At 28.8% G+C, this 14,587-nt stretch overlaps 2 protein-coding genes across 3 annotated transcripts in view; both read left to right on the top strand.

Annotated features, from left to right (window-relative positions):
- The first annotated feature begins 2,364 nt into the window (after positions 1–2,364).
- On the top strand, positions 2,365–3,347 carry LOC135123990 (coiled-coil domain-containing protein 8-like). The gene is made up of 3 exons (XM_064048851.1): positions 2,365–2,432; positions 2,495–2,535; positions 2,595–3,347. Exons 2-3 carry the CDS (start codon positions 2,505–2,507, stop codon positions 3,272–3,274), a joined length of 711 nt encoding a protein of 236 aa, XP_063904921.1. The 5' UTR covers positions 2,365–2,432; positions 2,495–2,504; the 3' UTR covers positions 3,275–3,347.
- Positions 3,348–7,755: 4,408 nt separating this feature from the next.
- The window catches only part of LOC135124245 (oxysterol-binding protein-related protein 9), a 72,292-nt gene continuing 65,460 nt past the window's right edge, over positions 7,756–14,587 (top strand). For both annotated transcript variants that reach the window (XM_064049177.1, XM_064049176.1), the window contains exon 1: positions 7,756–7,940. In XM_064049177.1, coding sequence (XP_063905247.1) covers positions 7,833–7,940 — 108 coding nt within the window. In that variant the 5' untranslated portion in view covers positions 7,756–7,832. The remainder of the gene's footprint in view (positions 7,941–14,587) is intronic.

The raw sequence follows: 14,587 nt of genomic DNA, 5'->3' as shown, positions 1-14,587 counted from the left end.
TTGAAAAAAACCAAAGTTGAAAAAGTGAAAAATTTACACTTAAAAACTCGAAAAACCGCAAATCAAAAAACTAAAAATTGGGAAAATGAAAAATCGAGAAAATAAACGAAAAATTGAAAAATTCTAAAATTTGATACTGAGAATTCGAAAAATTCCGAATTGACCAATTAAAAATCGAGAAAAGTACCAATACAAATACAAAAAAAAATCAAAATCAATATTGTAAAAGTGAAAAATAAATTAAAAACTCAAAAAATGAAAAATATAAAATCGAAAATTAAAATCTGTACATGAAAAATCTCAAAATCGATAACAACGAAACATTAAAATATTTCAAAATTGAAAATCGAAAAATTTTAATTCGGGAAAGTAAATGTGAAAAAAATTATTCAAAAATCGATAAATAATTGAAAATCGAAAAATGAAAAGTTAAAATACCTTGACAGTGAAAATCGAAAAACTGAAAAAATCCAAAGTTGAAAAAGTGAAAATTTACACTTAAAAACTCGGAAAATCGCAAATCAACAAATTAAAAATAGGGAAAATGAAAAATCGAAAAAATAAAAAACGAAAAATTGAAAAATTCCAAAATTTGATACTGAGAATTCCAAAAATTCCGAAGTGACCAATTAAAAATCGATAAAAGTACGAATAAAAATACAAAAAAAATCAAAATCAATGTTGAAAAAGTAAAAAATAAATTAAATAAAAACTCAAAAAATGAAAAACATAAAATCGAAAATTAAAAATGGGACATGAAAAATCTCAAAATCGATAACAACGAAAAATTAAAATATTTCAAAATTGAAAATCGAAAAATTTTGATTCGGGAAAGTAAAAGTGAAAAATAATTCAAAAATCGATAAATAATTGAAAAATTGGAAACCGAAAAATTGTGACAATGAAACATCAAAAAGTTTAAGCAGTGGAATTCGAGAAATTGAACATCGCAAAATTAAGAAGTTGAAAACCCAAAGATTAAAACTAGTACTAATTGAAAAATTAAAAAATACTTTAAAAATCGAAAAAAATCGAAAAAACGAAAAATTGAAACATCGAAAACATTAAGAATTCGAGAAATTGAAAATAGAAAAACTGAATAACATAAAAATTAAAAATTGGGAGAGGAAAAATCGCGAAATTAAAAACAACGAAAAATTAAGACATTTAAAAATTGAAAAATCGAAAAATATTAAATCGTGAAACAAAAATCAAAAAATTGAAAAACTGAAGAATCAAAAGATTGAATAATTGAAAAATTGAAAAATTGCAACGTCGTAAATTGAAAAAACTACCACTTGAAAGATTAAAAAACGTAACACTAAAAAATGAAAAATTAAAATAGACAACAATAAGGTGAACATAAAAATCGTGAAAACGAAAAATTGCGAAATTAAAATCGAACAGTTAATTCAATTAACTTTTATTTTCACTATTTTCAGTGAATTATTAATTTGTTTGGTTAGATTTACGGAATCAACACTTTCCGTAAATAAATTATTGTTATTTAGAAAATCTAAAAATTAAAATCGAGAAACTGAAAAATGAAAAATAGGGATAAAGAAAATTGGAAAATCTAAAAATTAAAAATCGAGAAACTAAAAGTCAAAAAATTAAGAGACAAAAAATTAAAATCTAAAAACTAGAAGTCAAAAAATTGAAAATCAAGGAATTGAAAAATTAAAAACCGAGGAATATTTTACAATTATTTGGTAACTGAAAATAAAAAAAATATAAATATATATACACACAATCAACTAAGAATCCTATAAATTTTGCAAATTTTTGTCTTACTAAGAAATGTAAATTTTCTCGTAAAAAAATTCATAAAATCAGTAATTAATTAAACCTAAAAAAATCATGATAATTAAAAAAGTTTTTTTCATCACAACAAATGTTCAACTGCGTTTTATACGTTACAACTTTTAACATAAAAACTCAGTTTAACTTAAATATTTCGAAAGTTGGCACAAAATCCAATTTCAAAAATTGTCAGAGTCTAAATTTCGAAAAGGTCATTGTCTTTACTGTCTATCTGGAGCACCGCAGTGCCTCACAACAATAACCCGGAGAAAGTTCTCAAAAACACAATTAAAAAGCGCAAAATTGTGCAGTGAGCACGATTTAAAGAAATTGGCTAATAAGATATTAGTGCCACATGCAGGTATGTGTTTTTAGCAAACGTGATAATTTCGAAACGTAAGACACCATAAAATCAAAACAATTAATCATTTAGTGAGACAAAAAGATGAAAGTACGCGCTCCTATCATACAAAATTTCCAAGAATTGCCGGTAATAAGAACATGGTAAATAACTGTTCAGTTTTTGCACTCTTGAACGTTTAGCAACTTTGGTATAAATAATCGTAGTTCTTGGAGTGTGGACAGTGTCGACCTGACCTCAACCAAGCGAACAGCTCCGAAGCCAAACAGTGAGTACAAATTTCGAAAATATTTTTCAACCACACCTAATAATTTCTATTTTGATTTCCAGATTAACAACAATGTTGCTCTTCTTCACCATCGCCTGTAGTCGTAAGTACAAAAATGGCTACATTTATCAGTCCTATTTTGTGTATTTTGTATTTTTCTAGTGATTGTCGCCTCTGCCTACCCCTCTCACGACGACTCCGCCCCCGCCTCCACCCACCACTCCCACCATGCCCCCCACAGCTACGCCTCCTCCGCCGAGCTCACCAGCCTGGCCCACACCTCCGCCCAGCAAGCCAACAGCGCCGCCCAAAACCAGAACACCGCCGGAAACCAAGCGGCTCACGGCGTCAAAAGCTCTTTAGCTCAGGCCGCTAAAAACGCCGCCTCCGCCGCCCAAGCCGCCGTCGTGGGCAAGCAAGTTCTGGTCCAAGACCTCCACTACCAAATCCAAGCCGCCCAGCAGCAGCTCCAGGCCGAAATCGCCCAAGACAACTCCGCCCAGCAAGCCGCCAACGCTGCGCAGCAGGCCAGTCAACAGGCGCAGCAGCACGTGAACACCCTGAGTGCCGCCTTAGCGGCTGCGCAGGCCACCGCTGCGCACGCCTCGCAAGCCGCAGCGGGCGCTGCCGGCGCAGCGGCTTCCCAGCAAGCCATGGTATCTGGAGCCAAGAGCCAAATTGCGGAATTGACCGCCAAGTTGGAAGCGGCTATTGCCGATTTGGAAGAGACTGAAAGCGCCGCGGAAAAAGCCGCTACCGCTGCGAAGGTTGCACAAGCGAATGCCGATGAAGCTGCTAATGCCGTGGCGTCGAGTGCCAAGGGGCACGGGAAGTATTATTAGGGTGGGGGGAACGGAAGGGGTAATGTGTTTTATATGAGTAGTTTGTAGGTTTGTGAATAAACTGTTACTTATATTTTGTGGCTGTGTAACTTTCTCGACCTTTCATGACTGCTACTACTACTACTAGAGTAGGAAAAAATAGGTCTTCCGTTTCCGTTTATCTGTCTGTCTGTCTGTCTACGGATTTTTATTAGACTGATAATTTTCGTTAATTAATTTTGCTTTCTGAGCATAAATATTTGTCAATAAGGGGGAACGCTAGACGAGAGACAAGTTTGAATTGGGCGCCATTTGTTGCCTTAAACGCAACCAGCAATTCTTCTTTAAATCTACCTGACGCGCTGGGATAGACGACTACCGGAAGTGGGTCATAAAAGCATTGTAAGCCGATAATGCAGAATAAAGATAATTTATGACAGGCGGCCCACAACATACCTTCAGCACAGAATAATCATTTCTCATATTCTTTTGACATATTAATTTTAATATTCGAGATAATTATTATATTATTCAAACTTATATATTATCAAGCCCGTCTATTAGTTTATTCGCGTAAATGTATTATTAATACCGTTTTCAAATTACACCAAAATTGAAAAATTGAAACATCTAAAAATGGAGAAATTGAACAATCTAAAAATTAAACAATTTAAAAATCGAAGAATTGGAAAACCAAAAAATCGAAACCGAGAACTTGAAAAATCGAATAATCGCGAAATCAAAACATCAAGGAAAACAAAAAAATCTAGAACTTAAAAATTGAAAAATTAAAATACCTATCGAAAAATTGAAAAACCGAGAAACCGAAACATCAAAAAATGGAAAAATTGAAGAACCGAAACATTGCAAAATCTCAGAACTGAAATACTGAAAAACTGAAAAATGGAAGGAAAATTGAAAAATCGAAAAAGTGAAAAAATTCGAAACTGAAATCTTGAAAAACTGAAAAATGGAAAGAAAATTGAAGAAGCGGAAAAGTGAAAAAATCCAAAAGTGAAACATTGAAAAATCCAGAAAACGAAAAATTGAAAAATCACAGTTGAAGAAAGAATTGAAAAATCAAGAAATAGAGAAATGGGAAAATCAAAAAATCAGATAATCGAAAAATTGAAAAATCGAAAAATTTAGAAACGTCAAAAATTGAAAACTGAAAAATAAAAAAAATTAAAAATCGTAAAACTGAAATATCGTAAAGTAAATAAAATGAAAAACTGAAAATTTTTGAAAAAAAATCGTATCAAAAACTAAAAATTCAAAAAATCGAGAAATTGAACAATCAAAAAATCAAAACATTGAAATCCCAGTAAGTTGATAAATAGGAAAATTTAAAAAACAAAGATTCTAAAAATCCCAGAATTGAACAACAAAAAAAATCTAAGCCTGAAAACTCAGAAAATTGAATGATCGAGAACAAAAAATCTAAAATTTAAAAATTCGACAAATTGAAAAATCATGGAACTGAAAAATCGAAAAGTCGAGATAGTGAGAAATCTAAAAACCTAAAACTTTAAAAACTGAAAAATTAAAATATCGAAAAATTTAAAAACCGAGAAAACACAATATCAATAATTTGAAAAATTGAACAAACGAAATATTGCAAAATTCCAAAAAATTAAAGAATCGAAACAGTGAAAAAATCCCAAACTGAAACATTGAAAAATTGAGAAATGGAAAAATGGGAAAATAAAAAAAAATTGAACGACTGCATGCCTATTATGTTTTTTTTTCACATTAGATTTCAAAGCATTCGGTTTTGTAGTTCCTGATTAAATCAATAAAATAAATTTGCGCATTCATTAAATTTTTTGAGTCACCCTGTATATCCGAATCCAAAAAATATGAATGGAATGATGAATTACAAGAAGAGACTCATCATACTTTGTAAATTTTAAATAGGATTATGCGGCAAACTTTTGAGCTGACGTCATCAATTTTTTGGAGGTGATAAGCAAATATATTTTTTGACTAAAAATTTATTATGCTCTTTATAACCTTAAAACATTTGCAAGATTTCAAAGAATTGGGTTCTGTAGTTCCTGATTAAATCAATAAAATAAATTTACGCATTCATTAATTTTTTGGGTGTCCCTGTATATGCAAATCCAAAAAACATGAACGGAATGATAAATCACAAGAAATATATTTTATACAATTTAGATAGGATTTATTCAGCAAAATTTTGAGGTGACGTCATCAATTTTTTAGAGGGGATAAGTAAATATATTGTGATTAAAACGGTCCTGGTTTAATAACAAAAAAATATTGTTCGTCTATAAAACAAGCTCGTCTTAGACAAAGTATTCGTAAAAAAATATTTCGTAAAAAAATTTACGTATGCTGGTCCCGACTGCGATTATGGTTTAAATATTTTTTAGAAAATCCTGTCATGGATGTAGAAACATTTGTGACAGCCAAAGAGGTTTTTTTGAGAAAATTATCTTTGAATTTAGACCAAATTGAAATAAACACTAGGCAACAGGCACATTTGGGCAAAAGAAAGAGAAATTAGGATTACGGCTTCAAATTTTGAACGTATTTACAAACTTAGACCGACTACAGCAATAGCTAAAACTGTGGAGTCTCTGTTGTACAGTACATTTAGAGGTAATAGTCTTACACACTATGGACAGCAAAGTGAAGAAAAAGCTGTCAAGTGTTTTTAAATAAATAAAAATATAAAAACTGAACGGTGTGTCTTGTTTATTTCAAAACAGTTTCCTTACTTGGCTGCTAGTCCAGACAGGGTTCTAGAGGATAGGAGTGCATTAGTCGAAATTAAATGCCCTTCAAAATCGCAAGATTTGTCTCCCGAAGAAGCGGTTAGAAAAAAAATAATCAAATTTTGTACATTGACAGATAGAGAATTGAAACTAAAAAAAATCATGATTACTACTTTCAAGTCCAGGGACAAATGCTTGTTACGGGTATTTCACAAGTTTATTTTGTTGTATGGACACCCAAAGGAATAAATATAGAAAAAGTTTATAAAGACGAAGAAATATATGTAAAAAGATGGCAGATAAACTTGGCAGATTTTACTTTGGGGCATTATTGCCCGAAATAATTAATTCAAGAAGAAAGAGGAACCTACCTTTGCGAGAGATTTTTTTAAAATAAATAAAATTTGTTTCTATTTTTTTATGTACTTTAATAATTTATTAGGAGTACATTTTTCATCACCAAGACTTGCACATTTTTATTATAAATATATTTTGAAAATGATCTCTTGGCAAATGAAAACATACGAGCACTTTTTTCGAGTAAACAATGAAGGGGGAAGTTATTGGGCGTAGGGCTTTTTTAAAACACCTCCTTTCTGGGATAAGTAGTAGATACACTTAGCTACTTATACGTCTTAAACAAAAGCTGTATTTTATATATTTTTTATTATTATTATAAATATGTTTATTAGTTTTACTAATTAACAAAGCAAAATATATATTAACAATAATATTACAATGAATTTTTAGTAGTCATGTGTATTGAAATTAGGATCCTGAGTGGAGTAAAAATATTATAGTTCCCCAGTTTTAATTCGGTTTTATGATAGTACCTCATTGCGTAAAAGTTAATTTCCTTAACAATATATTACTACGCCCGGTCCTGGCGGCTTGTTATAAAACTGAGTTCCTTTCCATAAATTAGAAAAATCAGCCGAGAACTCTAACAATCAGCTTATGGTAGAGCAGGCGATAAGGGTTTTACCTGGAAAGTCGCTTCCGTAAATTTTAGTGGCGCTCCTATCGGCAAAGTACTGAACTAACTGCTCAAATTCTGTCGAATTGATACCCATTTTTTTCAATAATTGTTAGTTTTTGTTAAAAACTCTGCAAACCAATAGATCATTAATTTTCCTCTGATATTCCTGTTAAAGTTATTCGACGTATTTTGCATTAATTTGTGGTATATTTTGATTTTAATAAACACATTATTATTTAAACAAATTGTACCACTAACAAACATTTAATGACTCTGCGCACTGTAAAAAGTGATGTTTTATCCATGTACGAATTTTCAAGCGATTCAGTGATGGTTATGACACAAAAAACTAGAAAAGAAAACATACAATGGTGCTTTTTTTACGATATTTCTCAGCCATATTTTTTTAGATGATTGAACTGGTCTCTGCGCTCTAGAATATGAAAAAAGCTGCAGTTTGATGTATGACACATCTATATTAACATCATTTTTTCATACAAAAAACCAAAAAAATGTTATACCTCGTCTAGCGAGTCCCCATAACTTGAAAGTCTAGGTATCTTTTTGAAATTCAGAACTAATAACTTCAGTAAAAGTTAAACAAATTTAGCTTGACATGGGTAACAATATTTATAAAAATTCTAAATTATTTTTCATCTATTTATTTTTAGGTATTAAGTATAACTAGTTTAAAAATTTCGTATTTAAACAGTAGCGACTTATGCAACCAACAAAACAGCGCAGCGCCTGCGCGCTGCCAACCGGTCAGTCCTAGGGACATGGAATGCCACAAACGTCAAATTCGTAACCAAACGGCTTGATGTGAGTAGTTTAGAGGTGTAACTTAAAAAATCGTAAAATGGTCGTGATGGAGGGCTCCTTGAGCAAGTGGACCAACGTGATGAAGGGCTGGCAGTACCGGTGGTTCGTCTTGGATGACAACTCGGGCCTCTTGACCTACTACACAGTGAGTAAACCCCACCTGTCACTTACGATAACATAACCACGAAAAGCCGCTCGATGCCATTCGATCAACCATAGTTTGTAAACAATTCGGTGGGTGTAACTGGCAATTAAGCCAATTACAGAATTGGGAATTGGCGCTCGGACCTGTTAATAAAAGCAGCTCTCGTTAAAACGCCAACGGATGCGTCAGTGCCGGAATAATTGGATTTCGGATCTGGGGGTTGAGCGGTGGCGGGCCGGGGTCGAGGGTCAAGGGTAGTTTTGGGTTTGATTCCGCTTCGAGGATCGAGAATTGAGATTAACTACGATTAAAGCGGAAGGGGTAATTGAAGCAGAGGTTTAAAGGCGGCTGTGGTCGTTTGTTTTCTAATTGTTGACGTATTGTTGTCGTGTAAGAATAGGGTCTCTGTAGATGTGTCGGACCCAGCTAGGGCCCCTGTATGTGATTTGTTAGATTTGTTGATACAACGCGAAATTAGACACTGTGGCGCATATCTTAAAATATCGGAAGATCTTGATCGTGTGTGATAAGTTGGGCGAAAGTTCAAAATACTTTAAAAACAACAACAACGTAATTACTTAGCAGTTAGCAGTAGTAATTTGTTTTATGTTTTTAAAAACAAAGTATCAACATTCCAGTACAACTACTTGCAAGTTTCCAAAGTAACCAGTGTCCGGTTTATTGTTTGCAACTTTCAGACAGTATCTATACCTATTTTTGTCTGCGTTCTTGAGCTGAGAACACATTCCGCCATTTTATATTGCACACCGTACATGTGCTTATGTGTAAAATGTGCACAATAAAATGGAATTTTTAACAAATCCTTTGGTTTATAAGTATAGTTAAATTTACATAATGTTTACAGAAAATGGTAGTCGTTAAATGACAGTTAAACGGTTTCATAAATTATTAACCTTAATTGTTTTCTCCCACTCGGTGTATATTATATTGCTATTATTGATCAATGCTCCATAGCAACTAACTTCTATCAGTTTCGGATACGGTCGATTTAGCCTTCTATATGAAATTTCCACAATAATTAATTTATGATTGATTTTTATAGAAGTCACTGTTTCTCTATACATATATTTTCGCCTTTAAATAAATCTCAGGAAACTCTTTCATTGCTTCGTAGAACTTTCCTTAGAATTTGCCTTGACTAAAAAATTGGTCGAAGGTTATTTTGACAGAAGTTTTCTTACCCTTGAGTACCTACAGCCTAACCAATCAATAAATAAATATATTTAAAACAGAAATATCGATCAATCAAGAAATTGAGAAATCAAAAAATTTTACAAATGGAGAAAAAACGGATAAATCGAAATCCGAAAAGTTTAAAGATCGAGTAATCGAAACATCAAAAAATCGAAAAATTAGGATATTAAAAATATAAAATTTGAAAAATTAAAAAAATACAAAAACTTGACAACTCGGTTTTTCGATTTTTAAAATTTAAATTAAAAAAAAAATCGAATCAAAAACTCATAAAATCGAAAAGTGTTAAATTCTAACATTGGAAAATAAATCAAGTAAACGAAGAACTGAAAAACTGAAATATCGAAAAATTGAGAAATCAAAAGCTTTCGAAATCGAAAAATTGAAAAATGGATAAATTGAAATCCGAAAACTTGAAAGATCGAGCAATCGAAAAATTAAAATATCAAAAAATTGAAATTTTGAAAAATTTTTAACACACAAAAACTTGACAACTTGGTTTTTCAACTTTTAATATCTGAATTTTAATTTACAAAATCGAATCAAAAATACCAAAATTCGAAAAATGCGAAATTACATATCGAAAAATTGCGAATTAAATCAACTAAACGAAGAATTGAAAAACTGAAAAATCTAAAATTAAAAAAATATATGAAAATTCAAATATGGAAAAATTCATAAATCAAAAAATTTTCGAAATCGAAAAATTGATAAACGGATAAATCGAAAAATTAAAATGTAAAAATCTAAAATCTAAAAAATTGTTAAAATACAAAAACTTTACAACTCAGTTTTTCGATTATTACAATTCAAATTTTAATTTAGAAAATCGAATAAAAACACGTTAAATCCAAAAATGTGAAATTATAATATCGAAGCTTTGGAAAATAAATCTACTGAACGAAGAACTGAAAAAATGAAAAATCTAAAATTGAAAATAAAATTGAAAAATTCAGATATTGAAAAATTGGGTAACAAAAAATTTTAGAATTCGAAAAGTCAATAATTTTAGAAATCGAAAAATTGAAAAACGGATAAATCGAAATCCGAAAAGATCGAGCAATCGAAACATCAACAAATCAAGAAATTAAAATATCAAAAAATTGAAAATTCCAGAAATTGAAAAATCTTCAAAATTAAAATGTAAAAATCTGAATTTGAAAAATTTTAAAAATACAAAAACTTGACTACTCGGTTTTAGGAGCTTTAAAATTTAAATTTTAACTAGAAAATCGAATCAAAAACACGTAAAATCAAAAAATGTTACTTTTATAATATCGAAACATTGGAAAATTAATCAACTGAACGAACTGAAAAACTGAAAAATCTAAAATTAAAAAATAAATAAAAATTTACATATCGAAAAATTGAGAAATCGAAAAATTAGTAATTTTAGAAATCGGAATATTGAAAAACGTATGGTATAAATCGAAATTCGAAAAGTTGAAAGATCGAGCAATCGAAACATCTAAAAATTGAAAAATTAAAATGTCAAAAAAAATGAAAATTCCCGAAATTGAAAAGCCCCCAAATTAAAATGTAAAAATCTAAAATTGGAAAATTTTTAAAAGTACAAAACCTTGGCAACTCGGTTTTCGTAATTTTAAAATTTTAATTTAATTAAAAAAATCGAATTAAAACAAGTAAAATCGAAAAATGTTAAATTATAATATCGAAACATTGGAAAATAAATCAACTAAACGAATAATCGAAAAACTCAAAAATGTAAAATTTTAAAAAAATTGAAAAATTCAAATATCGAAAAATTGAGAAATCGAAAAATCAATAATTTTGCAAATCGATATTGAAAAACGGATAAATCAAAATCCGAAAAGTCGAAAGATCGAGCAATCGAAACATCAAAAAAATCTAAAAATGAAAATATCAAAAAATTGAAAATTCCAGAAATTGGAAAATTCCCAAAATTAAAATGTAAAAATGTAAAATTTGAAAATTTTTAAAAATACGAAAACTTGACAACTCGGTTTTTCGATTTAAATTTTAACTAAAAAGACGATTCAAAAACACGTAAAATCGAAAAATGTTACTTTTATAATATCGAAACATGGAAAATAAATCAACTGAACGAAGAACTGAAAAACTGAAAAATCTAAAATTTAAAAAATTGAAAAATTCAGATATCGAAAAGCTGAAAAGTCGAAAAATCTAAAAACAAAGAAATCTAAAATCCAAAATTTAAAAAAATCGAAAAATTTAAGAAGAGAAATAACTGAAAAGTCGAGAAATTGAAAAGTCGAAAGAAACATCGAAGAATTGGAAAAAAGAAAATCCGAAAAGTGGAAGAATCGAAAAATTGAGAAATTTAAAATTTAAAAAAACTCAAAATTGAAACGAATTGAACAATCCAGAAGTCGAAACATTTCAATCTCGATAAATCGAAAAATAGAAAAATTGAAAAATCGAAAAACTGAAAAACTGAAATATCGAAAAATCAAAAATTTTCAAAATCGAAACACAAAAATTGAAAAAATTTAAAATTTAAAAATCGAAAAAGTAAAAAAATCGTAAAATCGAAAATGTTAAATTTCAAATATCGAAAAATTGAAAAATCAATCAACTGAAAAGTCAAAAATTCAAAAAATTGAAAAACGGAAATATCGAACAACTGAAAAATATAAAATTTAAAAAATGGAAAAATTGAAATATCAAAAAATTGAAAATCCAGAAATTGAAAAATCCTTAAAATTAAAATGTAAAAATCTAAAAATCTAAAAAATTGTTAAAATACAAAAACTTGACACCTCAGTTTTTCGATTATTACAATTCAAATTTTAATTTAAAAAATTGAATTAAAAACACGTAAAATCCAAAAATGTGAAATTATAATATCGAAGCTTTGGAAAATAAATCAACTAAACGGAGAACAAAAAATGAAAAATCTAAAATTTAAAATAAAATTAAAAAATTCAAATATTGAAAAATTGAGTAATCAAAAAATTTTATAAATCGAATAGTAAATAAAATTAAAAAACGGATAAATCGAAATCCGAAAAGTTGAAAGATAAATATCAAAAAAATCTAAAAATGAAAATATCAAAAAATTGAAAATTCCAGAAATTGGAAAATCCCCAAAAGTAAAATGTAAAAATCTAAAATTTGAAAAATTTTAAATATACAAAAACTTGACAACTAGGTTTTTCGATTTTTAAAATTTTGATTTTCATTAAAAAATCGAACCAAAAACACAAAAATCGAAAAATGTAAAATTATAATGTCGAAGTATTGGAAAATAAATCAACTGAACAAAGAACTGAAAAACTAAAAAATCTAAAATTTAAGAAAAATTGAAAAATTCAAATATCGAAAAATTGAGAAATCAAAACATTTTAGAAATCGAAAAATCAATAATTTTAGAAATCCAAAAATCGAAAAACGTATAAATCGATATCCGAAAAGTTGAAAGTTGGAGCAATGGACAAACATCAATAAATCTAAAAATGAAAATATCAAAAAATTGAAAATTCCAGAAATTGAAAAATCCCCAAAATTAAAATGTAAAATTTGAAAATTTTTAAAAATACGAACTCGGTTTTTCGATTTAAATTTTAACTAAAATGACGATTCAAAAACACGTAAAATCGAAAAATGTTAAATTATAATATCGAAACATGGAAAATAAATCAACTGAACGAAAAACTGAAAAATCCAAAATTTAAAAAAATCGAAAAATTGAAGAATCGAAATAACTGAAAAATCGAGCATCGAAAAATTGGAAAATCGAAAATCTGAGAAGTGGAAAAATGGAAATATCGAAAAATTGAAAAACTGAAATATGGAGAAACGAAACATCAAGAGATCAAGAAATCGAAAAGTCGAATCATCGAAAAATTGAGAAATCGAAATTGCTTAAAATCGAATTGTGAAAAATTGAGAAATTTAAAATGTAAAAAAACTCAAAATTGAAAAGAATTGAACAATTGAGAATTCGAAACATTTCAATCTCGATAAATGGAGAAATAGAAAAATTGAAAAATCGAAAAACTGAAAAATCGAAAAATCCAAAATTTTAAAAATCCAAAAATTGAAAACCCAAAAAATCTGAAACCGAGTTATCGAAAAATCAAAACACAAAAATTCAAAAAATTGAAAAATTTAAAATTTAAAAATCGAAAAAGTAAAAAATCGTAAAATCGAAAATGTTAAATTTAAATTATCGAAAAATTGAAAAATCAATCAACTGAAAAGTAAAAAATTCAAAAAATTGAAAAACAGAAATATCGAACAACTGAAAAATATAAAATTTTAAAAATCGAAAAATTGAAAAACTCAAATTTAAAAATCGAGAAATAGAAAAGAAGAATCGAAAAACTAAAAAATCGGGAAATGGAAAAATAGGAACATCGAAAAATTGGAAAATCGAAAAGCCAGAAGTGGAAAAATCGAAAAACTGAAAAACAACTATCGAGAAACGAAACGTCAAGAGATCAAGAAATCGAAATTGTCAAAATCGAAAAGTGAAAAATAAAAAAAATTGAGAAATTTAAAATTAAAAAAAATATCGAATAATTGACAAGAATTGAACAATAAAAAAATCGAAACATTCAATCTCGATAATAGGAGAAATATAGAAAAATTGAAAAACTGAAAAATCGAGAAATCAAACATTTTAAAAATCGAAAAATTGACAAAGCGGAAAATCTAAAACCGAGATGTCAAAAAATCGAGAAATCGAAACATAAAAATTCAAAAAATTTAAAAAAGGTAAAAAATCGTAAAGTCGAATAACAAAAAAATTATATGTTCATGGTATGCATTAATAAATTAGTATTATTATTATTATTAAATTGAAGAATCTCAATACTGAAAAGTCCCCAAATTGAATTATCGAAAAATTCAAAAATAAAAAAAATAAGAATCGACAAAATTAAAAATCCTCAGAACTGAAACGGAGATTTATCTGTCTAAAAAAAATCCGAACCGACGACAGACGGACAGACAGACAGACGGAAACGGGGACCTATTTTTCCGTAATCTAGCGGTCATGAAACGTGTACATGTTATAAAAATGGCTGTAGAAAAAGCAAAAAACTATCGTTTAAAACTGCATTGACGCAGTTTGTATTCGGTAGAACGTACACAACTCTGCTTGTTTTCTTACGAAACAAATAAAACCGTGTTGTTATGGTCCACGACATTATTAGTGCGCCAACAATTATTTGAATCGAAAAAGTCAACAAATAGTATTATTTGCAATAGAGCGAACGATCTAACAGCTTGAATAAATATGAGAAAATTATTAATGGTAATAAAGTGTATTTATTCATTGTGGCACTCTTTGTTGTGCACCGCAACGGTTTGAAAAACAATATTGAAATTATTTACGCTGGTTTACGTATCTTATTTGCAATTCTTGTATTCAGCGTGAAAATAGTACTTAGTGTTATTTTTTAACTTAAATAGCCAAAAAATAG

The sequence above is a fragment of the Zophobas morio genome, unplaced genomic scaffold, assembly GCF_036711695.1.
Source record: "Zophobas morio isolate AGI-343-1 ecotype UQ-CSIRO unplaced genomic scaffold, CSIRO_AGI_Zmor_V1 ptg000007l, whole genome shotgun sequence".
Lineage (NCBI taxonomy): Eukaryota > Metazoa > Arthropoda > Insecta > Coleoptera > Tenebrionidae > Zophobas > Zophobas morio.
Note: the sequence above shows the minus strand (reverse complement) of the source record. Positions and strands in the feature narration are given on the sequence as shown.